This window comes from Musca domestica, unplaced genomic scaffold, assembly GCF_030504385.1.
Source record: "Musca domestica strain aabys unplaced genomic scaffold, Musca_domestica.polishedcontigs.V.1.1 56, whole genome shotgun sequence".
In the NCBI taxonomy this organism is placed as follows: domain Eukaryota; kingdom Metazoa; phylum Arthropoda; class Insecta; order Diptera; family Muscidae; genus Musca; species Musca domestica.
The window spans coordinates 4,378,476-4,406,284 of NW_026712356.1; the positions used below are offsets into that span (position 1 = coordinate 4,378,476).

At 34.8% G+C, this 27,809-nt stretch overlaps 2 protein-coding genes across 5 annotated transcripts in view; one reads left to right on the forward strand and one right to left on the reverse strand.

The window, feature by feature from the left end:
- Positions 1-27,809, reverse strand: part of LOC105262498 (uncharacterized) — a 433,330-nt gene that overhangs the window by 172,704 nt on the left and 232,817 nt on the right. For 2 of the 3 annotated variants that reach the window (XM_059128635.1, XM_059128637.1), the window contains exon 2: positions 802-924. In XM_059128635.1, the coding sequence (XP_058984618.1) occupies positions 802-924 (123 nt within the window). Of the gene's footprint in view, positions 1-801; positions 925-3,487; positions 3,664-27,809 lie in introns of those variants that run through there. The other variant, XM_059128636.1, reaches the window with a different exon arrangement.
- On the forward strand, positions 5,801-14,831 carry LOC101900179 (serine/threonine-protein phosphatase 2A regulatory subunit B'' subunit gamma). Of its 2 annotated transcripts, XR_009343688.1 has the most exons (3): positions 5,801-5,948; positions 6,463-6,812; positions 14,213-14,822. XR_009343688.1 is itself a non-coding variant. In XM_059128638.1 (2 exons), the coding sequence occupies exons 1-2, from the start codon at positions 7,434-7,436 to the stop codon at positions 14,301-14,303; spliced, it is 1,377 nt and encodes a 458-aa protein (XP_058984621.1). In that variant the 5' UTR covers positions 7,292-7,433; the 3' UTR covers positions 14,304-14,831. The 2 variants fall into 2 exon arrangements, 1 of the variants encoding a protein (XP_058984621.1); XM_059128638.1 differs by lacking the exons at positions 5,801-5,948; positions 6,463-6,812 and adding an exon at positions 7,292-8,719 and having other exon boundaries at positions 14,213-14,831.

A 27,809-nucleotide genomic window follows, 5' to 3' on the forward strand; every position in this document is an offset into this window, starting at 1 on the left:
ATTCCATCACGAATAACTTTTTTTCTGAAGAATGCTTACCAAAATGCTTTTGTACACTTGTAAACAATATAATGAGCTGTTACTGGAATAATTTTAACAGTTGTCGAGCGAGGGGCTTAGAAATTAAAGCGGTCTGAATTTGGGTGCAGTTTTTTTATCTCACCCTGTATACCCTCTGGATACATATGTCGTCTTATAAAACAATCTATAGCATATCCTCTACTGGTACCACTGTATCAGATAATTTTATGGCTATAAAAATTACCTTTAATATATCCTAACGTGCTAAACAATAGTGTATTGCAATACCAACCTTATTAGGTATATCATTACGGTACGGAAAATAATATGAAAACCATTTGAGCCAGTAAAAATTTCCAATAATAGAAAATATTTATGTTGTGTGCAATACGGCATCATAAAGGCAGACCATCATATTTTCATAGCTCATAACCATAATATTTTCATAGCTTATGGTATACAAAACATACGCACAAACATGCATATTTTTGTATTGGTGAGTCAGAGATATAATATGAAATTTGATGATTCAAAAATATTTACAATGGACAATATTAAATACACATTTCGATTGTATAGTCCTTAAACTTTAAGCTATTAAATTTAAAGATGTCAAATCGAAGATAAGTTAGATGGGAAAAAGTTTTATACCCCCCAACAATTGAACCAAATAGGAGACTTTATTTTAACTAGTTTTACTATTAATATACCCTCCATAGTATGGTGGAGGGTATAAAAATTTAAGGAAATTACATATTTTTTATTATAAATTTAACTTACCTGGTATTGGACCGCATACTCTGGGTATTATTTCTAATATTGCTGAACATGAGGGATCTTCAAAACATAATTGACGGGCTAATATACAATTTAATATTGCCGAAGCGACTTTTATATTAGAACCTGTAATGGAAAAATACAAAAAAACGTTTTAGTTAATAAATATAAATTAACTTACTTAGTAAATCTCATCGGAAAGGTTTAAAAAGGCAATTGGGTAACAAGATAGGAGTATTATCCAAATTTATATAAAAAATAAAAATAATAATTTTTGAAAACTATGAATAATGCCCGTTGGCTATTGCATTTTATTCCAAGGAAATTTTGTTTTGTGTACACAATTAAAAACATTGCGCCTAAAATGCTGCTGCATTATTTACAACGTATGTACATTGTTCTGTGTAAGGCCGTATTTACATAAAACAGCAACAAATGAGACAAAATTCAATTTTGTCAATTATTAGGGAGAAATTTCAGCAGATTATGAAAGTAGAGCTAAAAAAACTTTATTGGTGTTTTGAAAGTTTACATCGAAAAGTAAAAAAATGGAGGGGAAGAGTTTTCGCTTCTTCGAAACATGAAAATTTTCGAATTAAGATTCCTGAATTTCAGCAATATTGAAGTGAAAATTATAGGGAGTATATTGGTCTTAACCTTCAAGCGGACTAAAAAAGAGGCCTTATTGATCCTTCTTTAAAAAAATGATTACCAACTTCCTTTAAACGATGAAAAATTATGAAATACAGAGGTAAAAAAATTGCAACCAACTTCAGACTGGTGTCATTTCTAAGCCACTCGTCCGACAGCTGTTAAAATTATTCCAGTGACAGCTCATTATATTGTTTACAAGCGTACAAGGATTTTGGTGAGAATTTTCCAGAAACAAAGGTATTTGTGATGGAATTCAAGCGTGATGGTGTGATTTCTCTATATTTGGATAGAAAAACAATAGGTGGCTATCGTTAGAGCATTTCAGCATTTAAATGTTAATAAATCTTTTGTGTCTCGTAAAGTCCCTCGTTACCGTGTTACTGGTAGCGTAGCCCGACGTCAAGGAAGTGGACGGAAGAAAACAGAAACATCAGAAAAGTAAAGAAGCAACTTGATCGAAACCCGCGTCGCATTGGCCGAAAAATGGATTGTGATCTGAACATATCGAAATATTCCATTCGGCAAATATTGAAAAATGAGCTCGGGGTAAAGTCATTGAAATTCCAAAAAGTGCAAGAACTTACTCCGCCGGCCATGGTGATGATGTGGGTTGCCATAACAGCCGATGGTCGCTCTCCGCTCGTATTAATCGACAGTGGCATTCGAAAAAAAAATGCTGAACATTATCGCGAAAATATTCTGGAGAGTGTATTAATGGCTTGTGCACGCAAACATTTTGATCGCAGACCTTTAACATTCCAAGTTTGAAGGCCATAATTCGTGTCAATGGGGACCAATTTAAACAAATCTAAACTTATTCTAAAATTTAATGCTATTTCCGCAATTTTTGCTCTCATTCAATAAAATTAAAAAAAATAAAATAAAAATTTTGGCATTTGACCTTGTTGCAGTTTTTTTTTATCTCAGCCTGTATTTATAATCAAACTTCTTTTGTTCAGAGAGTAATTCCTGACTTTTACACGATATGAAGTATAACACTTTTACATGTTTCAATACCCCATGACCTACCCCAAGTGGAAAATCCTTTCAAGTAAATATTCTTCGCACTGATAACAATATGTTAGTGGATGGACCAACAGTGATTTTATTTTTCGTTTGGGGTGGAAGAATGTAACAGAAAATGTGACAGTGTAACAAAATTTTTAGACCCTATTTTGGAATTAGAAAAAGGCAAGAAACAGACTGTACTATCAACAAAATTCTGTCATAATTCTTCTAAAGATTTGGGTATTTCAATATCTTTCTCGGCGAGTTATATTTCGTAAAAATGCCAACTGTACTCTCACTAATAATCTAAAAGGGTTCTATCAAAAACACCTTTGTAGATGTCTGTAAAATAGGAATATCAAAATTAATAGTAACTAGTAATACTTGGAGGTCATTGAGACTTTCTAAAATTAATCATGAATATTGTTTTAGGAACTCTGCAAATACTCGACAATATATACCAAGATTGAAAAATTTGAACCGAAGTGTCTTCAAAAATTTTACAACTTTTTGCCATATAACATAAAATACATTAAAACCCCTTAACTCGTAATAATACCTCTAGCCTTCACTGTACCACCACATTTAACTAGAAATTATAAAAAAGGCAAGGAAGAGTTTTGCATTGTACATGTATGATGGCCCCTGTGTAAAACGAATAAATGTATGTAAATGTGTGTGCATTGCTTTTTTTAAAAAATGGCGGTCGTTGGCTCTTTTTTACTAGTATGGGTAATGACAACCAACGACGGTAGGCAGGCAGCTTCTACAAATGATAAAATATGATTTTTAACATATTTTGCATTAGAAGGTAAAAAACATTACAAACTTGATTTTCTTACAATAAAAGCTACTTTGTCACAGATCGTTTAAATCACTTGCAAACACCAATACAACAGACGCCAAACATACACAGCCGCCAACATCAAAAACCGAAGATACACATTTTCAATTTATGCGATGCTGTATTTTATTTCTCAGCAATATTTAAGTTTTTGTTGTTAATAAAGTTCAATGGAACACAAACCTTTTCTGCTATGCTTTTAACTATGATTTCCTTAGGTATTTTCTTTATTTTGATTGACAATAGACAAACGGTTTTAATTTATCACTTTTAATTTAATTTGTGAGAGAATGCACAACACACAACACCGACAAACAGAGCAAGCACAACAAATAAAAAAGTAACGAATTCTTCTTCCTTTTTTGTTATGTTACTCACCTAGAATAGATAACACTTAAGGCGAAGCCGAAAATAAATCGGGCGTTTTTACATTAAACGCACTGTTGTATTTTACAGAGAAAAATGTGGCAGTATTTCTCAAACTGTAAATATTTTATTTTTTGTTTATTTTTAAATAGTAGATGTACGCTCGTTCCAGAACTGCAAGAATATAAAACTTTTTACTACGATAGCCGACTTTTATAATATATAAAAAAATTGCTAAACTAGTAAAACAGTTTATTCCTTTGCTAATTTGTATATGGAAACAAGAAAAGTTAACATCAAAGGACATAGGAAAAAACGCAACTCTGTGCTAGAGTCTTAAGGGGAAGTACATAAAGAGCTTTTTTTGACTGGCTTAAGTCTCAATCCAAGTATAAGGTCCCCCTTCCAGCTCATCTGATTACCAAAACAACCAGTGAATTAAATTTGAATTCGCTGCAACCAAAACAAATTTCAAAACTATGGTACAGGTAGTCGCATCGCATAGTTGCTGGCACAATGAACTGTCAAACCAATTTTTAAATTAAAAATTTTAAATGAAAAATTATTCAAATTTCTAAAAATTCTTGAAAAATGCATATCATAACAACCTCTGATTGGTGTTGTATAAGAAAACTTATAAAAATATGCTTATTTTTGATGCATCACCTTTATTCTTCTATTTCAAAAGATGTCAGCAGATGATTTAACCAAGTCAGAAAAGCATTTTATGTATTCTCACTTTAATGCTAGGAACACAATTGGAGCGAACGACGAATTTCGCCCTACGCGGCGACAAAATGAGCCGCGAAAATTCGTCGTATGGAACACAATACCGACGAAATTATAAAACAGCTGATGAAGTTGTTTACTTTTTGCTCATTTGTTGACTACAATGAAAATTATACAAGAACTCATAATTCTTTATAATTTCAGTTATGTCCATCTTTTCTATTATAAATTCACTGATATCCATCTTCACTCAGGCGCAAGTGCACAAATAAATAAACAAATTATTTATGTTTTTTTTATACGAATAACAGATAGTAGAGTGACCATAACAAATTTTTAAGTAAAAAGTAACTTTATTTACTAAAACACATAAAATTCGTACAAGTATGGCCACCTTGTACTGTTTTGTCGCCGTTCGCCGGCGTATGAAATAGAAATAAAGCCAATTGAGTTCGCGGCGACCGACGAAATTTTCGCCGGCGCCGTGATTGTGTGCACTTCCATATACACATATGGTTTTTATTTTTGACGACGAACATACGCCGCGAAAAAATTCGTCGTTCGCTCCAATTGTGTTCCTAGCATAAGAGAAATAACAGAATCTGGGATGAAAGAGTGGTACAAAAAAATGGATTCGCACTTGAAAAGTTATTAGTTAAATTAATAGTGCATCGGCAAACCATTTATTTATTTTTTTAGAATAGATAGTTCCACTCATGGTACAATAAGGAAGTAGAACAGCTTCGTAAAACTACAGAATACAGCCCTGAGGCAATGCCCGCTTCCTGTCAGACTCATTCAAAATTGTATAAAAAATGTTGTTTTCATTTTTTTCATATATTTTTAGATTTTTAAAATGAGTTAAATAGCGCGAAAAATGAATGAAATGCCTGGATTTTCTCTAAATAATATTATCCAAACTGTTCGAGCGTTCAATGTCATGGCTAAACTGGTTAATAGCTTCATGGTTCCGCTTACGTGGAGTTACTAAGTCTGGTTCTGCATCAATACTTTATATTGATTTTCTTCAATAACCCGATTGCTATATTTTTCACATTTACATCCAAAAGTGTTGGCAACGACCGGTAAACTTCCAACAACTCAAAAACATTTTTTTCTCACAGGGAAAGTCCATTATTGTAGAAACCTTTTTACAACCTTGCATTTTTTGAAATCTTTTGTGAGGGCAATTTTCTGGCAATTGCTTTTGTGTTTTTATTTTTATACGAAAATATAAATAATAGTGACATAAAAGGCAATTATGAAGAAATCATCTCTAGTTGGTAGACGAACTGTACATCCCTAGCTCAAATAGCCGGAGGCTCAACTAGTTCTGCGGTCATTTAATGAATGCTTCCAGCTGGAAAGTCTCATGAATAGTCGAGTAATCGGTTTTCACCCAAGTCCATAGTCGAGTTCGAGTTTCAGAACTTTGAGTACTAAAAGTCGATTAATCGAAAGTCGACTTACCTATCCCTAGGGTATTAATAAGAATCTATTTTTTGTGGTATATTTTTTGATTTTAACAAGAGAATTCGTCAAAATCAAGGTAATATTTTTGATAAGTTGTTAATTTAAAGTCACTATTTTATATTAAAATAAATATTTTCTTTTTTATCATTTTCTTCTGGGCCACTTCGAATGAAAACATTGGCACCTGGTTTTTTTTCGCAAAAAACCTCACCTATAATACGACACAAAAACAACGTTGTTGGCTGACGAATCTATTTTTACAACAACAACACCAATAATAATATGCATGTAAATGTTATTTACCGGGTCTGTTGGTTGGCTGGCACACTGGTTGGTCTTTACATCCACCTCCCATATGGTGTTGCTGCCGCTGCGCTGTCCATTCATGATTATTGGTGTATTTTTTGGTGGTGTGCTGCTATGCTGCTGTGTTCATTAACAAAAACCGGGTTACTTTAATAACTGACTCCACCGTCATCATTATTGCTCCGTATGCAATGTTTGGGCGTATTTTGTCTGCTTGATTGTCTCATGGCTTCAACATATGAATAATATTTGTCCGACGTCGCTATTCGGTGTCCGTTTAACAGTCATTTACAACCCACGCATTCATTTATTATCTTACTACTTCTAATTTTTAATTTTCTGTGTGTCACACGCTATCGTAGACGCGAGAGGTACGTCTTCGAAGACACATCCAGTGATTGAAAGCATTTGATTTAAGAGCACCAGTACTAAGTTCCGCCCTCACCGTTCTGTAACAATGGCCAATGTCTTGGAAAATCAATTAGCTGCCGTTGCTTCGGTAATAGAAAAGCAATTGGACGATCAATTGGATCGTTTGGAAAATTTAGACACTGACGATTTGAAGGCCATTCGTGAGCAACGTATGAAAGAAATGAGAGAATTAAACCAAAAGAAACAGGAGTGGCTGAAAAATGTAAGTACCTATTTGAATGTTGGAGATAATATCCTATTTATTGGCTGAGGATATCGTTTTCGGTGAATCATGAAACGTGTTTTTTAGCTATTTTCATGACTCATCTTAGTAATTGTTGTATGGTAAATGTTGGATACCGTATTTCCTCCCCTTTAGTTTTTATAGCGCATCTCCTAACACTTTTACAAAATATGAAGTATAAAGGGAGATTTTGACTTGGATTGGAAACGGTAGCTTAAACAAATAGGTTAATATGCCAACGTTTGGAAAATTCTATTGAAAACTTTGGCTAGTACCATCAAAAACCCGATTCTTTTCAAATTATTTTTTTTCCATCACTTTTTATATCTCCAGTTTAAATATTTGATTTATTTATAATTTTGTACAATCAATTTAACGGAGATTCACATTTTTGTACTAAAAATATCGTCTACCGTACAATGCAACACTGTGTAGTGATCGTAAATAAAATCTCTCAGTGAGAGTGAGAGAGAGAGAGAGAGAAATCACAATTGACAGCAACAGCTGTTTATAAAAAAAGTCTATCGAAAAATTATTTTCAACAACACAAAAATAAACAAGGATAAATCTACAATTTCCTATTAAATTACAAAAGTAAACATGGAATTGGATCCGGATATTATTAAAGAATTTGAAAATCTTGAAGTTACTGCCAAGAAACCAAGTGAAGAAGAAATAAAAGCATTTGATGAAAATGCACCACTTAAAGTCAGCAACACTGGCCGGGGAGGTGTTGCTGCCGCTGCTAATAAGGCAAATTCTCCAAATGGAAAACCAAACACTAATCATCCAACATATTCAACAATACCGAAATTTTTCCATGCTCCACCGGCTCCCACCGATACCCTAAGGCAAAATCTACGCAAAGAAGCCCACTCATTGTTCTTGCAAAAACGTTCACAAGAGCTGTTGGACAATGAGGAACTGAATACCTTGTGGTCCATACTGGAGAAACATTGTACACAGGTGACGCCAATGGGCCAGCAATTGATTGGCTATGATGACTATTTGAAAGTAATGCAAGCTGTTAGTGCCAAATGCCGCAAATATCTAACTGCTCGGCTGTTTGCCAAATTACAATGTCATTCCGGTTATCCGGGGAAAGTTGAAATTGTTTCCATTTTCAATTATACAATGCGTAAAGTGTGGCTAACACAGGGACGCATTGGCCTCTCGTTCTACGACGATGTGGGTCAAGGTTATTTGCGAGAAATCGATATGGAAAATTACATTATTGACATCATACCCACATTGGCACAAATCAGTGGTTGTGTTCAGCCCTCGTTTCAGAGTTTCTATGTCTGTACGGTGGTGAAGAAATTCTTTTTCTTTTTGGATCCCTTACACACAGGACGCATACGGATTCGTGATATATTGGCATCGGGTCTTTTGACTGAACTATTGGAATTACGTGACGAGGAATCATCGAAAGAATCTCAAGAACATAATTGGTTTTCAATGCCATCCGTGTTGACGGTCTATGGCAATTATTTGAATTTGGACAAGGATCACAATGGCATGTTGAGTAAAAAGGAATTGGCCGCTTATGGTTCGGGCACGCTAACTTCAGTGTTTTTGGATCGTGTTTTTGACGAGTGTCGCACATTTGATGGTGAAATGGATTATAAGACATTTCTTGACTTCGTCTTGGCCTTGGACAATCGCCATGAACCCCAATCGCTGCACTATTTGTTTCGCATTTTAGATGTCCAGCACAAGGGATATTTGACGGCCCAAACTTTGCATTATTTTTTTAAGGGTATTCAAGAACAAATACGTGCCGTCAATGCGGAATCTGTAAATTTTGAAGATTTAAAAGATGAAATCTTCGATATGGTAAAATCAAAGGATCCGTATAAAATCACGCTGCAGGATCTAATTAATTGGTAAGTGTGTGGGGGAGTTTGTGTCTAGATTGACTGATTTATATTTTAAATCTGCATAACAATTCACATAAATATAACAGGTCTAAAATTTCTAGCATCGTAATAGACTAGCATCCATAATCAAAATAGACAAGCAACCAATTTGTCTGTTTTATTCATAGCCTTCATGGAAATAAACTGACCATTTTGTATGTAGTTAATTAATTTACCATCCATTTCTGGAATGTACACACGTGATTAAGTCACTTAAGCCTAGCTGGCGATCTAATAATAAAAGACCATAGATGACCAAATTTTTTAATTTTCCATTTATCCTCATACAATTTTGAACAATAGCGAATTTATTGTCTATGAGGATATTGACTTAATTGTTCAATTATTTACTCTGATCCAGTACACACTCAGTGACTGCTGGGACCTATCCATAAAGGACCTCTTACAAATACATTGTGTCATCTTTGTGTTAAGTCCTTACTTGAAATCTAAAGCTTATAAGGGGTTTCACTTACACATTAACTAATAGACTTGTTGTAGTGATATTTTCATGTAACAGTCAAGGATCCAAACAAATTTGCCGTCAAGGATGATTATTCGAAACATCGAATACCATGTTGAGAAATACTAGTTTTTCAAAGTTCCTCACTTTTATCTTCCTTGTAAAATGATATATTTCCCTGTTATTAGGTTTATGACAGTTCTGTTGAGTAAAGCCATTTTAGTCAGACCCTCGAGTCAGTTTATATTTATTCTATCAAAAACTGCGTTTTATTCATCTTTAACTATCGATTTGAAGCCATATGGACCTAGTTATCCGGCCTGAACTCTTTAGTCCAGAAAATTTTTAATTATACCGAAAACATTACTACAAACGTACTAAACAATTAGAGGCTATTATTATTTTAATTCTAAATCTACAAACTAAATATTTGGCGAAGTTGGATCCTGAATCCCTGAACGTACCTGAAAATAAAAGATTCTAAACTAGGCGGTTAGTCTGCCAACGTTGGTGCTACACAATTGAAAACATAAATTCTCCCAGAATGCCGCACTAAGAACCGCAACCGGGTGACACCTCGTAACACCTATCGACCATATACATGAGAAAGATAAAATCCTGTCGATGCTATACTTGCTTGGGTGTTACAAACACAGCCAAGGTATGTAAGGAAAGACCTTCATAATTTAAAGAAAGAGAGTGAGTCATACAGAGGTATAATAAAGAGCCTCTGAAGCGGTTACAGATGTTGTAGAGAAATTTAAATTCAATATATCCTCGGAGATAATCGTCTTTCATCGCAGCTGAAGGACGAAAGCTGCATCCACAAAATAGAGCGTCCACGGGGTCCACCCCCATACAATGAAGCTGAAAAACGTCGGCTGAGTAGACAAACCAGGGTAGTTTCGGCGCAATTACGTTCAGAATGGGCTGTCGTATTTATTCTTAGTTGGCACAAATTGAAAAAACAACGTACAAAGAGAGAGATAGAGATAGGTATAATTAAGAGCCTCTAGACCAACATACCTTTCAAGGAGGACTGAATAGTATTCACTCTGACGCGGTTACAGATGTTGAGAGAAATGCAAATTCAATATGTCCCCGGAGATAATCGTATTTCATCGAAATCTGCATCCACAAGCCAGACCGTCCACAGAGTTCACCGCCAATACATTGCAACTGAAGAAAGTCGGCTGACTTGACAAACCAGGTAGTTTCGGCGCAATTACGTTCAAAATATGCAGTCGTCTTTATTCGTAGTTGACACAAATTGACGAAGATGTGCACAACGTGTGCCCAACGTGTGATACAGGCCCGCACAATAGGATACACCTTTGCTCTCCCAAACCTATCCCACTAACTCCAGAAGACCTCTGGTCGCAAACCGTAAAAGTAGCAAAATTGTTGAGCCCGGAGTTAGAATCATTTGCAACCACAACAACAAACCAGAGATGTTTTGTCACAACTAGTTCTGCGTGATTGAGCCGCCTCAATCGAACTGACAGCAGTGCGCAGAAAACCTGCCCAGTGTATGGTACAGATCCACATGGCACACTGCACCATTCTGTTTAGCTTAGAGTTAGAAGCAGAACAGAGATTAGAGGAAATCGGAGCAGTACAAGCTGCTACACTTTTCGTTCTTTTTGAACTTGGTGTTAAAAGCAAAGCTAGATTACAGGAAATAAGAGGGAGCAGGGCTTTAACCAACCTGCTTGTGTTAGAAAACTTCACGTTATGAGAATTCGTTCAAAGGGGAGACAATTCTCGTTTTAACACATTTATAAGTATTATATAAATATTTGTTCTTTTTTATTTTAAATGTCTTATAGTTCATAGACCTATGTATGGTATTAACATTTTAAAAATGTATGAACAAAAGTATTTTTTAATTTCTTTTATTTAATTTATGTATTTAATTCTATATATGTATCCTTAATTCTACTAAAACCATTAAATTAATTTTATTTATAATTTCTTCCTTTAAATTAAAATGTCAAAATTTAAATCGTGAAATGCATTCCCATGATATCTACATTTATTCCACACATTATCCCCTCAATTTTGTTTTTTAATTTAATACTAAAGTACACACACACGCACACAACTTACCAGCCACTCCCACCGCCAATCTTTCTCCCTGCATTTGTTGGAATCTCATTATTGTATTTAATGATGTTTAAATTAATTTGCTTACGTATTTAAAAATTATTTTATTATTTTACATGCGCACACACACACACGTACATTACACACACTCATGGCCCACAGATTTTTAATATTTATGATGCATTTAACATTAACATATTGACCTCATTTAACAAATCTATACATGTCTATGTAGATACATACCGAACAGCAAGAAGAAGTATGTCTGTATGATAAGTTATATGCTGTTTTTTTGCGCTCGCTTCGTATTCTATACAAAAATTGGTATTCTGTTTAACTTTTATTACATTCCACATTTCATATATATTTATACATGTATTCCTCCTTACTGAAAATGCTTGCTTCCCCCACCATGCTATGATGTTTGTTGTTCGATTCGCCACTTTAGTAGTAGTATGACGCACATATCCACTGTATCCTTGTGCGAAGTAGTGGCATGTATGTTGCCATTATTAACATTACACATTACGCTGTTATATATGTACATAGGTGCATTTATGTTTGTATGTATGTGCTGATATTTGATTCATACCTATAATAACCATGGCTGAACTTGTCTCTATATACAAGTGTATATATACATATATATTTCCTTACTAACCCACTTGTAAGTTTCAACTAAAGAAAAATACGAGGAGCGTATTTTTTCGTAAGGACGACGAATCGAAGCATACATACATTTGTATTTCAAATTGATGTAGATTGGTTTTTAAACCTTTTAATATTATATTTTTCATTTGAATTAACTTCGTCCTTTCATCCTTTAAAATAAGCTTCTTCCTAATATAATCAATTTTGATTGACGATTTGGCTTTTAGTTATTTTCAATAGGGGGAAAAACTCTATGTTAAGTTTTTAAATTCAGTACAGTACATTTACAAATATGAAATATTAACCCAAATTGGTTGGATTTTTGCCTATTCAACCGAATTTTTCCATTTGATTAAATTAAAATTGGTTCCCATACAGGGTGAGATGAAAAAACTGCATCCAACTTCAGACTGCTGTCATTTCTAAGCCTTTATTCTTTACATTTGGCTGGAAAACCACAAGTGGTTATCGTTAGAGCACTCCAACATTGTGATACTGGTAGCGTAGCCCAACGTCAAGGAAGTGGACGAAAGAAAACAGAAAGATCAGCAAAAAAGGTTCAAAAATTAAAGAAGCGACTTGATCGAAACCCGCGCCGCAATGCCCGAAAAATGGCTCGTGAGCTGAACATATCGCAATATTACTTTCGGCAAATACTGAAAAATGAGCTCAGTGTAAAGTCATTGAAATTCCAAAAAGGGCAAGAATTTACACCGCAACAGAAAGAAAATAGACTCAAAAGAGCTAAAGAGTTGCTTCGCTTGACCGAAAGTGGTGAACTGCCGATTTAGGTTTTCTCCGATAAAAAAAAAAAAAATACGTTGTCCAAAACAGCCGATGGTCTCTCTCCGTTCGCATTAATCGACCGTGGCATCAGAATAAAAGCCGAATATTATTGCGAAAATATTTGGGAGGGTGTATTAAAGCCTTGGTCACGCAAACATTTTAGCCGCAGACCTTGGACATTCCAGCAGGACTTAGCACGCGCCACCCAAGAATGGTTACAAAATGTGGTTCCTCTCTTCATTTCCAGCGCACAATGGCCACCAGAATCTCCGGATGCCAATCCGTTGGACTATTGTGTCTAGAGTATTTTGGAAAGCAAGGTTGGCACTAAAAAATACCAAAGTGTCGATCACCTCAAACAAGCGCTTCGCTAATTCGTGCCAAAGGTGACCAATTCGAACATAGCTAAACTTATTCTAAAATTTGATGCTATTTCCGACATTTTTTGCTTTCATTCAATAAAATTAAAAAAGGGTAAAAATTATGACGTTTGACTTTGTTGTTTATTAACTACTACTACTGTTTATTAACTACGCTCTTCTAAATAGGCCCCGTCCGACCTTTGACTTTTTTTTACTGGATAATTATTGCAAAATTGATCGTGTTCTGTCTGTATATCGCTTTCGTAATGATACATAGAAACAGACCCTGATACGTTAGTAACTTAGCCTGCTGAACAAAAAATTCAGTATATTTTTTATAATAACAATTATACTGAGGTTTAATATAAGTCAACCCTCTTGCATTTGTTAATAGGTTTAACTCAAATCTATTTGCAATATTTAAAAAGCCATCCACCCACCCACCAATGCGAATTTCTATACATTATCACACCACCCTTAAATTTAAATGAATAAAAAGTTTCATTCTCATATCTATAAAACATAAACTGAACTTTGTGTATATGATCCGAACTCTGAATGTATGCAGTGGGTAGGTACATAGCTCTAGGTATGAAAGGTTTGTTTGGGTTTTTTCTTCGCCTCTTCGATTATGTTTGCCATTACATTAACATGGACTTAAAACACACACACACACAAGTGCACATACAGTTATACTTTTGCACATGTAATGTACGTTTCATGTTTCTTTTCAATAATAATTACGTGGATGATGATGATGAGTCTCATAATCATCATCATCATCACATATCTCACTTATCGTTCCAGTGGAGCACGTGAATTTAATTTACCAGATATTAATTAAAATCACACATATTGAATATGCATGTGCAGCGCTGTGCTACGCTGCCACTACATCTGTTTTGTAAAGATTGTTGCAGCAGCAGATTTGCTGAAATTTATTCTCGCGGGAACATTGCTTTGTTTTTTGTCTGTGGCATGGTTATTTTATTTCAAAAGTTTCACATTTCCTTTTCATTTTCAATTTCCCATTCTATTTTTATTATTTTTTCTTTTTTTTGTAATTTGTATTCTCTTTTGTTCTCATTGCAGTGGCCAAGCTGAAACTGTTGTCTCCATCCTAATTGAATTTCACAAATTCTGGGCTTATGAAAATCGTGAAGAAGGTTCACATAATGTTTAATATTAAATTACGGCACACTATTTTTCACATACCCAGCATACAAAGGATTGGGTTGCACCAGTGGGTGCACTAGGGTGTGTGTGTGTGGAGTCTAACAAAGTTCTCTTAATTAAGTTATTATTTTAGTTTTCTTTCAAGCGCCGAAACGAACAAAGGTAAAGTTTCTTTTTTGGAAGGATAGAAGAAAGTAGGGAATAATTATATTTTAATGTAATGCAAGAATTTAATTATATAATTTATATCAATTTACATTATGCTGTACTTAGACATTTTGTATGATTTTTAATCTTAAATTATTTTTTCTTTATATCTGTTTTCATTGTAAGTATTAACATTCCAACTATTTCCTTAAATAATTTGCACATTAATGGAAAGCTATTTATGTACTTAACATAGTCAGATATAATACAAACCATAAATTGTTCTTTAGACTTTAAGGTGTTTTATTTTAAATAAATAAATAAATGCTGGTAAATATTAAGAACCAAGACGATTGTTTATAGTTCACCTAAGGCATAGGATATTTTATGGACAAGATGTAATTCTATTTTTTTTTTTTAAGAAAATTGATTAATATTTATGCATTTTCCTATCGACGGAAAATTTAGTTAGTTGGAAGTTTTTCATTCGTGAGATATATCAGAAATGTAATGTTTCGAATTTGATATACTTGAGGTCTTACCCAAGACAGTTATGTTAAACTTAAATAAAATTGTAAGAAAACAATAAATATTGTTTAAAAAATATTTTACCTATTATACCCAGAAATTGCAGATGCTCCTCAGATGTTCACTGTGCAAGAAAATTCAATTTTTTCAGGAAAGCCCTATTGAATTAAAAAACTAGAAATTAAAATGAAAGACAGCTGTATCGGCGTTTTGAAAGTTTTCATCGCAAAGTAACCTAAATAGAGGAGACAGTTCCCCCCTCTTCAACACTTCTGGAAATTTTCGGATTAAGATTCCTCGAAATATGTGTATTTTAGGTATATAGGGTTTTCGGCAATACTATAGATGAAAATACAAGGAATATTCTGGTCGACAATTGTAACCCTCGAGCGCGTCAATAAAGTGGTCTTGTGGGTCCTTTTTATACCCTACAACACTATGTATTGGGGGTATTATAAGTTTGATTGGGCCAAAAATTATGTAATAACCAGCGACAGCATGTACCGGAATTATTTTAAATTTCATATTTAAAGTTCGTAATGGGTACTACAGCCCATGACAAAAATGTTTGTATGCAGGTCCACGTTTTTATATAGCCCCATATAACGGTACCTCCCGATATTTGATATTTTCATGATATCAGCGACATTATTTACCGGAATTATTTGAAGTTCGTATAGAGTACTACAGCCTATGACAAACATTTCTGTACAAGGTCCACGTCTTCGTATAGCACCTATATAACGATAGCTCCCGATATTCGGTAGTTTAATGATTTCAGCAACATTACTCGCCGGAATCGTTTCAAATTTCGTATTGAGAGATCTTAATGGTTACTACAACCTATGGAAACAAATTTCGTATGCAGGTCCACGTCTTCGTATAGCCTCTGTATAACGGAAACTCCCGATATTCGGTATTTTCATGGTTTTAGTGACACTATTTACCAGAATTATTTCAAATTTCATATTTGAAGTTCGTAATGGGTGTTACAACCTATGACAAAAATGATTGTATGCAGGTCCACTTCTTCGTATAGCCCCCATATGACGTACCTCTATGACCTCTCAATACTTTTTATTTTGTGCGACGTTATTCACCGGAATTGTAACAAATTTCGTAATGAATACTAAAGCCTATGACAAAAAAATGTATGTTGGTTCACGTTTTCGTATATCCCCCATACAACAGTACATCCCGATATTCGGTATTTTGATGATTTTAGCGATATTATTCAACGGAATTGTTTCAAATTTGGTATTTGAAGTTCGTAATGGGTACTACAGCCTATGACAAATTATTTCGTAAGCAGGTTCACGTCTTCGTATAGTCTCCATATAACAGTTTTCAATTAATTGGTAGTTTCCCGAAGTTTTTTGAAATTTTTCAAGTTCCCTCCAAATGGTGGAGGGTATTAAAATTTTGCTTCAGATTGGTTTATTTGATGGTGCGTAGAATACTTTTTAAGTACCAGATTGGTTTTTAAGTTTTTTTTACCCTTTTTTAATATAAGAGCCATATATATAATATTAATATACCAATATACTAATATTCAGCTAAATCGAATGCGTCTGCCGACATTTTTATACCCTCCACCTTGGAAAGGAGGGTATATTAACTTTGTCATTCCGTTTGTCTTAGACCCCATAAAGTATATATATTCATAATCAGCATAAAATTCTAAGTCGATTTAACGATGTCCGTCTGTCAGTCTGTCTGTCCGTCTGTCTGTTGAAATCACGATACAACCCACATTATTTGACGTAGAGGGCCAACATTTAGCAGAGCTATTTGCATTGTGTCTAGGATGGTTGGTATTGAAAATGAGATATATCGGTCCACGTTCTGGTATAGTCCCCACATAACGGTACCTTCCGATATTCGGTATTTTGATGATTTATGCCACATTTTTTCACGGATTTGTCTGAAAATTGGTATTTGTAGGTCATAACGGGTCCCTGAGCGTGTGGCAAAACATTGCATGTATAGGTCCACGTTGTGGTATAGCCCCCATATAAAGGTACCTCCCGATATTCGGTATTTTATTTTTTTTGCCACATTTTTTCACGGATTTGTCTAAAAATTGGTATATGTGGGTCATAATGGTTTCCAGCTCCGGTGGCGAAACATTGCATGTATGGGCCCATGATTTGGTATAGCCCCCATATAACGGTACCTCCCGATATTCGGTATTTTGATGGTTTTTGCCACATTTGTTCACTGATTTGTCTATAAATTGGTATTTGTGGGTCATAATGGGTCCCTGAGCGTGTGGCAAAACATTGCATGTGTAGGTCCACGTTTTGGTAAAGCCCCCTTATAACGGTACCTCCCGATATTCGGTAATTGGATGATTTTTGCCACATTTTTTCACGGATTTGTCTGAAAATTGGTATTTGTTGGTCATAATGGGTTCCAGCTTCGGTGGCGAAATATTGCATGCATGGGTCCATGATTTGATATAGCCCCCATATAACGGTACCTCCCGATATTCGGTATTTTGGTGGTTTTTGCCACATTTTATCACTGATTTGTCTAAAAATTGGTATTTGTGGGTAATAATGGGTTCTAGTTCGTGTGGCAAAACATTGTAATTATAGGTCCACTTTTTGGTGTAGCCCCCATATAACGGTACCTCCCGATATTCGGAATTTTAATGGTTTTTGCCACATTTCTTCTAATGTTTCTTTTACCCTAAGGTGGAGGGTATTAAAAGTTTGGCCCGGCCGAAATTAATGTTTTTTTACTTGTTATATAATAAAATACCACCGGGAAAAATTAATATTTCTTTTAAATATATTAAGCCCGTATTCAAAATTTTCCCATTCAATACTTAAATTTTACTTCAGTGGTTTCCTTAACATTCAAAGATATTTCCTCTTAGTAGTTATCTGCTCCATTGTTATTTGTCGTTTCATTTCCAATTACGAGAGAAATACGATTTTCATGTTTGCCGTCATTGTAGCTTGACATCATCGTTACCGTTGCCATAATTTGTAATGAATCCCAATTGTTTTTTATTACACAGCTCAGTTCATGTGTCTTCAAATTGCGCATTTGCTACAAAGAAGTGCATTATTCCACACTCCATCTTATTATGTCTTTTTTGTTTTTGTCTTTGCTTTTCGTTTCTTCTCTTTTTATTATTTTTATCGTCTTATTCAAATAAAGTTGATTGGATTTAAAGTAATTTGCTGTGAAATAGTTTCTTTTTTTTTCTTTTTTAGTTTCTTCTCTCGAATAATTCAATAATAGTTTGGGTGGATTGAGATAACGGAAAGTGAGAGAGCGGGTGATGGTGAGAGCATCTAAGGAAACGATTATTTGACACATATCTATCTATGTTTACGTGTTTGTTTAATTTGAGGGGAATTGAAAAAGTTGTGTGCTTTAAAGAGGACATCCCATTCCATGTTTTAAAGAATTGGAATTGCATTATCCACATGGACATGCATGCCTGCCCTATGGCCTCTCATTTTTTGGCATTTAGTTTCCATTGAAAACAATCACACGTAATGTTCCGCCCCAAAAGAGGTCATGCTGAACGATTTCATTATGAAAGTGCACTTCATTGATTAATTTCTTCTTCAAACTCATTTTCCATAGAGAACAAATGGAAAAATCCCAGCTAAAATTTCTCTCCTAGCTTAATATTCCCGTGACTGTGGCATTTTCAGTTGGCATATGCCGGCTTACCACTCACTATTCCATGATTATGGTCGTTGCCAGAGAGGCGTTTAAAAACCATTGTAGCCAGCCCATGTTGCCTATCTATCATTTGCTGTGAATTCAGACATGGATATTTTACCAACATTTGTTTCTTTCTTTTGGAAAAAACTTTCAAAAATGCAAAGCGACTACAGAAACTTTCTCAATGCATTAACCAACACCGAGACATTATGGATAGCGGTCATGATGGAGCAAAAGCTTGCCCCTAGTGCAAAACTAAAAAATCTCCTGCAGTTACCAACCGAATGGAGAATGAAGTCACTCATGTTAATACAGGGAACTGGAATCGAAACAGTAACGAGCGTGTTAACACACACACATACCAACAACCACAATTGCAAACGACCGTGTTGTAAATTTAAATGAAAATCCTCCACAAAAACAACAAGAAAGGCGAGAACATGAACTAGCCATCGTCCAATGACGTTACTTGTGATGTGTGGTGGTGGCAAAGGGAAAATGAAATATTTCACATTTGCATGAATTTGTTTGGAGAAAATAATCGAAAAATTTCCATTCCAAAGGCCAGAATGGCAAAACTTTAGCAAGAAAATGATGAAATAGTGAAATTTGGTTAAAGTAATTTGAAGTTGATGTTTCGTTCGCGGCTAAGTCAAGGTTTCCGGTTGGAAACGCAAAGTTAAAATTATAATAGGTATACTTGAAAAGTGGGGCCTTGGAATAGCAAAATACACATTTATGTAGATGTAGGTGATGATTCCATTAAAGAACCTCGTTCATAAGATAAACCAAAATACCAAAAATCAGGAAGTTTCAATAAAGTGGGGCCCATGTCAAAAAAGAAGGAGTAGACCGATATCTACTTCTTCACATTAGACCTTGTGTTAATAGAAATATCGGAATGTGTTAGATTAAAAAAGAATTTCTCATTTACAAGGTACCAAAAGAAGTGGTCCGATACATTCCATTATCACACCAGATCTCATGTTTGTAGATGTGTTGGAATGTGTGAAATTTGAAGAGAATCGGTTGCTTGTTTCGCATTTTATGAGAGTTAAAATTATACAAAATTTTGACCTGTTTTGGGGGGAGGTACCGGAAGGAGTGGTCCGATATATCCCATCTTTACATCAGGTCTTGTATTAGTAGAAATATTGGGAGGTGTGAAATTTGAAGAGAATCGAATACTTATTTCGCAAATTATGAGAGATATAATTATTCAAAATTTTGACTCTTTGTGGGGGAGGTACTAGAAGGAGTGGACCGACATTTTTGCACCTGACGTAGAATTGATAAAAATATTAGAATATGCAAATTTTGATCCAAATTGGATGATTCTTTTTTGTTTTATACGGAATATTATTTTTTTGTGGAAATTTTGTCCTTTTGTTGGGGAGGTACCAGAAGGAGTGAACCGATATATCCCATCTTCCCCTCCGAGAAAAAAATGATCAAAAAATTAGGGAATATTTTTGGGCTTTTTGGGAACATTGATGTAAATGTCTTTTTTACACAATTGAGAAGGAGCATTTTTTCCGTTGATGACGTAAATTTTGATGAAGAATATTTTCGCCTTTGGCATCATCCTTCTAATATTATGCTTTGTAGGAGATGTTTACACAAACACACAGAAAGTAAAGCTTTAACCCTAAAATGGGTTTTCAATATACATGAATTCCTGATGTTAGGTAGGATTTAGACTCATGGTGATCTGAGACCCATAGTACAATATTATGACAAATATATTTGAAAGATATTCTATCCTTTTCAAAGATAGCTTTTTAATACTATTTTGAAAAAAGGGTCAAAAAGTCCTCTTTAATGACTCTCTTGGAGGTTAATATATATATTTTTTTTTTTCAAAAATAATCCTTGTATTGTTATCTGAGTATTATTGAAGCCTCAATACACAGAATCTTAACCCAAAAATTTCCAAAATAGAAATATTAAAAAAGGGGGGGGGGGGGGTGGTTTTGTGATTTACTTTCCTCTATTTAGGTTACTTTGCGATATAAACATTCAAAACACCGATATGTATTCCTTCTATTTTTAGCTCTATATTCATATTCTGCGGGTGTCATTATAGTTTCTATATCTAATTGTTGTCCGGATAATGTTTTCGTTGGAAACATTTCATCCGGTTACTTTTTCTATGGAAACACTATTATTCGGTTAAAATTTTCTATTGAAAAGCCATTATTCGTATTATTAATTCTTTTGGAAATCTTTCGATCAACTTTTAATTAATAATCTCAATTGTGTTGGGAGTTGGTCAGTGTCTCACTGCCTTTGGAAACTTGGATGCCAAAAATTTTTTTCAGGTAAGTCCTGGTATATTCCCAAATACGTGCCACATGGCGAAATACAAAAAAGCATTTCGATTGACTTTTCAAAAGGGTTTATTACTTGACGCCAACTGGGGAAAAACAACACCAACAACAACAAGAAGAACACAGTCCCATAATTCCATGTACAACAACAAATGAAGCTCCGAAATAAATCTCTCTCTCTCATCAGGAGGACGAAAAATGAACTACAACACAATGGGCATTTTTGTTTCGTCTACTTTCGAATGCCAGCCCAGGACTGAAATGTGGTCAGTTACCGATGACGACAACTTGATGATGATGACGACTGAATGAGTGACTGTCGTTGTTGTGGTGGGCACTCACTCTTCCTTTCCTCTCTTTCTCTCTCTCTCTCTCTGGGTATTTGGCATGTTTGGATGGATTGCATAGATGGACAAATGCCCGAATGAGTGAATATATGAATAAGTAAAGTGACTTTAGCAGGGCACAAATGCCAACAATCCATCTAGCCATCTATCCGTCCATCTAGCAAACCAACCAAGCCAGGCTACGGTTTACGGTTCTTGTATTGCATTTTGGCAAAATGAGCCTAGCTTGCTGGAAATATTGTGATTATCTAGCACTGTGTGTGTGTTAAATGGTAGTGCCAGTGGTTTTGTGGGGCCATGCCATTCATTGCTAACGTTGATATTTTTTCCACGGACATTGTTCTCATGCTGGGAACACGTTACTCTGTGGTTATACAATAATGTTCACAGCCGGAGAACGTAGCAGTGAGAGAGTGTGTGTGTGTGGGGTCATGACAAGTTTGAAAAATCTTATGCCATTTTTGTCGTTCCGGTCCTTTTTTTTGGAAATTGTTGGGGTTTCTTTTTTATTATTTTCTTCCTTTGGGGAGGCAAAGTTTTTCTTCTTCTTCTTCTTCTCTTAAACCCCCTACCGACCACCAAAAAAGTAAACGGAAATGAAAAATCCAACAAATATATTGTTATGAAGTGGCAGTGCATTTTTTGTGTCATTATTGTTGTTGTGTGTTTATTTCTTTGGATTTGCTTTTTTTTGGTTATTTCTTTCGAATGTCCTGCAGTTTTATACATTTGTCTCTATCACTGGGCTGAGGCTTATTTAATCGACAAGGGCTAAAGTTAAGTTGTAAAAATGGTAGAAAAAAGTTATAAATTTGGCATTTTAGTTTTTATACCCTCCACCATTCTATGGAGGGTATATTAGCTTTGTCATTCCTAGTAAATATATTCTGGATCAGCGTAAAATTCTAAGACGATCTAGATATGTCCGTCTGTCTGTCTGTCTGTCTATATGTCTGTTGTAATCACGTTATCTTTCGAACGAATTGAGATAGAAGGCTACAAGTTTGCATACATGCATAGTTTACCAGTAGGCAGTTCGTAAGTTCGTAAATGACGGTGCATCGCGATATTCGGTATTTTCATTTTTGCGACATTATTCACCGTAATTGTATCAAATTTGGTATTTAAAGTTCGTAATAGCTGTGACAAAAAATTTCGTATGCAGGACCACGTCTTCATATAACCCCCATTTATATACATAACGGTTTCATTTAAGTTGTAGTTTTCAGATTTTTTTTTAAATTGTCAAGTTTCTTTCAAATGGTTCTGCTCGGCCAAACTTAGATGATTTTTTACTTTTTTTTGTTGAATATGAAATATATTTGGGGCATTATCGCTGGGTCAAATAACTCTTGGGACTATACGAAATTTTCAACATCTGAATAATATCTGATTACGATACGTTCCTAACAGTTTAAAAGTAAATTAGTCAAAGTTCATAGAAACCGCAAATCACCGCTTTAGAGAACTATACAATTCATCTGAAATTTCCACAGAAGATGGTCATTTCCCGCAAAGTATGGTTGAAGAACCGAAGTAAAGCCAAATTCCCATCAGAGTCTACAGGATTAATCAGTTAAAAAAATAAAGGGTGAGATAAAAAAAACCAGAACAAAGTCAAACGCCATAGTTTTTTTTTTTTTTAAATTTTATTCAATGAAAGCAAAAAATGTCGGAAATAGCATCAAATTTTAGAATAAGTTTAGATTTATTCGAATTGGTCACCTTTGGCCCGAATTATGACCTTCAAACGGCCAATGAACCCGTCACACGTTGCCCGAATGTTGCTCTGCGGTATTTTGGCCCATTCTCGGCTAAGCGCTTGCTTGAGATGATAAACACTTTGGTATTTTTTAATGCCAACCTTGCTTTCCAAAATACTCCAGACACAATAGTCCAACGGATTGGTATCCGGAGATTTTGTTTACCATTGTGCGCTGGAAATGAAGCGAGGAACCTCATTTTGTTAACGATTCTTGGGTGGCGCGTGCTGAGTGCGATGGTGCTGAGTCCTGTTGGAATGTCTAAGTTCTGCAGCCAAAATATTTGCGTGCCCAAGGCTTTAATACACCCCCGGAATATTTTGGCGATAATATTCGGTATTTATTTTGATACCACGGTCGATTAATACGAGCGGGCCGGCGCTTGAGTTTTGGTGGCCTTATCGGAGAAAACCAAATTCGGCCACTTTCGGCCAAGCGAAGCAACTCTTTAGCTCCTTTGAATCGATTTTTATACCCTCCACCATACTATGGAGGGTATATTAACTTTGTCATTCCGTTTGTAACTCCTCGAAATACTCATGTCAGACCCAACAAAGTATATATATTCTTGATCAGCGTAAAATTCTAAATCGATTTAGCGATGTCCGTCTGTCTGTCTGTCTGTTGTAATCACGCTATCTTTCGAATGAATTGAGATAGGTGGCTAAAATTTTGCACACATGTTTATTTTTCCAGTAGGCAGGTTAAGTTCGTAAATGGGCCATGTAGGTCCACGTTTTCATATAGCCCCCATATAACGGTACCTCCCTATATTCGGTATTTTGATGATTTTAACGACGTTATTCACGGGAATTGTTTCAAATTTGGTATTTGAAGTTCGTTATAGGAACTACAGTCTGTGACAGAAAATTGTCTGTGCGGGTCCAGGTCTTCGTATAGGCCCCATATATTAGTACCTCCCCATATTCGGTATTTTGACGATTTTAGGTACAATACCCACCGAAATTGTTTGAAATGTGGTATTTGAATTCGTAATGGATGCTACAGCCTGTGACAGAAAACTGTCTATGCTGGTCCAGGGCTTCGCACAGCTCCAATTTAACGGCACCTCCGTATATACGATATTTTTATGATTTTAGCTACATTATTCGCCGTTTTTTTTAAGTTTCCAATTTGAGTATGGTAATGGCTTATGACAAACAATGCCTATGTATGTCCACGTCGTATAGACCCCAATATGACGGCTATATTCGGTATTTTTAAAATTTTAACAGAATTTTTTAAGGATTTTATTTTTTAAACATTTCCAAATTCGTTGCAAATGGTGGAGGGTATTAAAAGTTCGGCCCGGCCGAACTTAGTGCTTTTTAACTTGTTTTTCTGTTGCGGTGTAAATTCGAGCTCATTTTTCAATATTTGCCGAATGGAATATTGCGATATGTTCAGCTCACGAGCCATTTTTCGGTCGATAGTACGAGACACAAAAGATTTATTCACATTTAAATTCTGGAGTGCTCTAACGATAGCCACATGTGGTTTTCCAGCCAAATATAAAGAAATCTCACTATGACGCTTGAATTCCATCACGAATAACTTCTTTTTTCTGGAAAAATCTCACTAAAATGCTTTTGTACGCTTGTAAACAATATAATGAGCTGTCACTGGAATAAATTGAACAGCTGTCGGACGAGTGGCAGTCTAAAGTTGGTTGCAGTTTTTTCATCTCACCCTTTATTAAGTACCTTTTAATACTTTTCGTACCGATTTAATACGTGTTTCCAAAAGCCCAGCCTTATCTGACCTCTTCGGACCAAGAGTGACCCTCACCCAAATTTTCAAGATACTAGCTTCAGAAGTTTCCTCTGGGTTTGTGATGGTCTTGAAGGTCATTTTTCAATAGAAAAACTACAATTCTATAATATAATAAATAAATAATTTGTTATGAATAATTTGTTATTGTGGCGCTCTCATTTGTACACAAAAATCGGAGTTCAACTTTTCCTAAAGGCCTTGTAAGTGCATTGAGTAAATTGGTTTGGTATAGGCCCCCTTTTTATGTATTTTAATTCGATTTTAAATATTTTTCAAGGCTATCGTTTCCTATTAAACCACAAAGTATTCAGCAGTGGTCCATATTACGATATTGTCATCAGAATATGATGAGGCTTTTGGTTTGTTGGGAATCACACAATGTCTTGTAAAAGTCTTAAAGAAAAAAATCTATTTTACAATAGCCGAACTTGATACTATTTTTACTTCTGTCATTACCATTCACTTCACTTGTTCAGATATTCCAAAATATCTTTTAAGCCTCCATCAAATAACCCTTTAATTAATTGCTGTTACTTATAGTCCTTAAAATCAAGTTATTTTCGTTCTCATTGTTGTTGTTGTTCGTTTTGTTCTGTTACTGTTTCATAGTTTTCGTTATGGATTTTTATGACTCTGTGCTGGCTTTGCACATATAAAGACTGCACCGCAAATTGTTTGTGGTTATATAAGTTTTTATGACTGTGGTGGTTTTGTCGACTTCAGCTTCAGCAACGTCGACATTAAAAGTAGACAAAAGTAAAGCCTCAGCGTAAAACGAAAAAGAACAGAGAAACGACGGAGAGAGAGAGAGAGAGAGAAAAAAGTGTAATGAACCGTTTTGGGCAAACTGTTGTGCTGTTGTCCACAAACCAACCATGGCAATATGACTGGCCATAATGTTCAGTACACTGGTTTAAAGCGGAACTGGGTGCTGACCAGCCACCACAGAGTGCTGAGTGGTTAAGTAACCAAGAGGAAATGACTGTTAACAAAGATTGGCCATTGGTTTGTAGTTGAGAAAAAAAAAATGAACAGGGCAACCCAGCCCGGATGACTCCCCTCGTTGCCCTGATAAATTATAAATTATCATTTGTTAAGATCAACATGTGTCCCTTCTAACCTAACCTCATAGAATTTCTGGCCATTTTCTACATGGATTCCCCCGTGGATAAGGGGTTTTAATTTTTGGGAAGTTTACTATTTATATTCTCCTATTGCCTTCCTTTTCATCAGCATAATGTAGATTCTTTTTACTTTTAACTGTATGAAATTTTAGGTTAGGTTACTAATCATGTTACATTACTAATCATGTTACATCATGCAAGATTTTTAGTCCCTATGGTATGTTGTTGTTGCATGATGCATATGTGTGTGTTTGTCTGTTTATTTTTTTGTTGTGTTTAAAGTTTTAATCAGTCATAAACTCTTGATGTAAAATAGTTTTTAATTTCATTAAAGTGTTCAGATGAGGATGCATTTTTAGTTCGGAAATAGTAGATGGATACATTTTTGGGAAGGAGAAAAAATAATTGGCTTTAAGGGAAAGTATTTTCTCCGAAATTTCTTGTTAATAGAGACTGATCGTCTTTGAGTTAATTAAACAAAAAAGGAGAAAAAACTTTGTTTGAGTACAAATGACTTCCACAAGATAAATACCCAAACACTCCAAAGAAATATTATCGCTAAAGTTAATCAAATGTTAAAAAAAAAGATAAATAAAGTTTGAAAAGATATAACTATATGATAATATTATTATCTAAGATATAATTATTAAAAATATTGACCCTTTGTGACGCAGGAACTATTGTACATAGATATATCGTTTATTCTGAGATTAATGCTGGAATTTTTTGTGGAATATTTCTTTTTTTGGAAACTTTCCATCAAATCGAAAAAAATCCGGTGAAATATTAATCAAAAAACAAAAAAAAATCAAAATGAGGAAATATTTTTGGAACATTGATGAAAAAATATTTTGGCATACAATGGGAACAGAGAATATTATGACAAATAATTTTGGAATATGTTGACTTGCTAATAGCCCGTTTAAAAAGGGAGCTTTAAACCATATTAAAAAATATCAAAAAGAATCCTTTGTTGACTCGCTCGAGTGTTAAAAAAACAGTAAAGAAAGTCTTAAAGTCTGACCGGGCCGACTTTATGATACCCTACACTACTTTGCTAATTTAATAGAGCTCCGCATAACAATTACAAGTTTTTATGGGAGAATTCAATCAAACACGCTATGATTATAATTATAATTTAAAGTTCAAAGGACTAAATATGCCGAAGCATTTGTATTTTTTAAATTCGGACTTGTATTGCCCATTTGGTGCACAATTAATTTGAAATCGGATAAAGATATATATAGGAGCTATATACAAATCGGAACCGATCTCGATAAAATTTGGCAAAGATATTTTTGAGCTGTATTTGATATATATCCGTGAATATCGTTGCTACGGAGTGCATATTACGGCTGTGGGTAACAAATATAACAAATCGGATGAACAGTATATATGGGAGCTATAGCTATGTATGAACCGATCTTCACCAAATTTGACATACTAGCTTCTAGACCCAATTCGGTCGTAAGTGCCAAATTCCGTCCCATTTTGACAAATATTAGACGTTTGGTCCACAATAAAAGGTAAATCGGACGACGTTATAAATGGGAGCTATATCCAAATCTGAACCGATATCGATAAAATTTAGCAAATGTATTTCTGAGCTGTATTCGATATATTTCCCCAAATATTGTTGTTGCAGAGTGCATATTACGGCTGCGGAGGACAAAAATAACAAATTAGATGAACAATATATTTGGGAGCTATAGCTATATCTGAACCGATTTCGATCAAATTTGGCATACTTATTTTCAGGCCTAATTGGGTTGTATTTGCAAAATTCCATACTATTTCATTCCATGCATAAT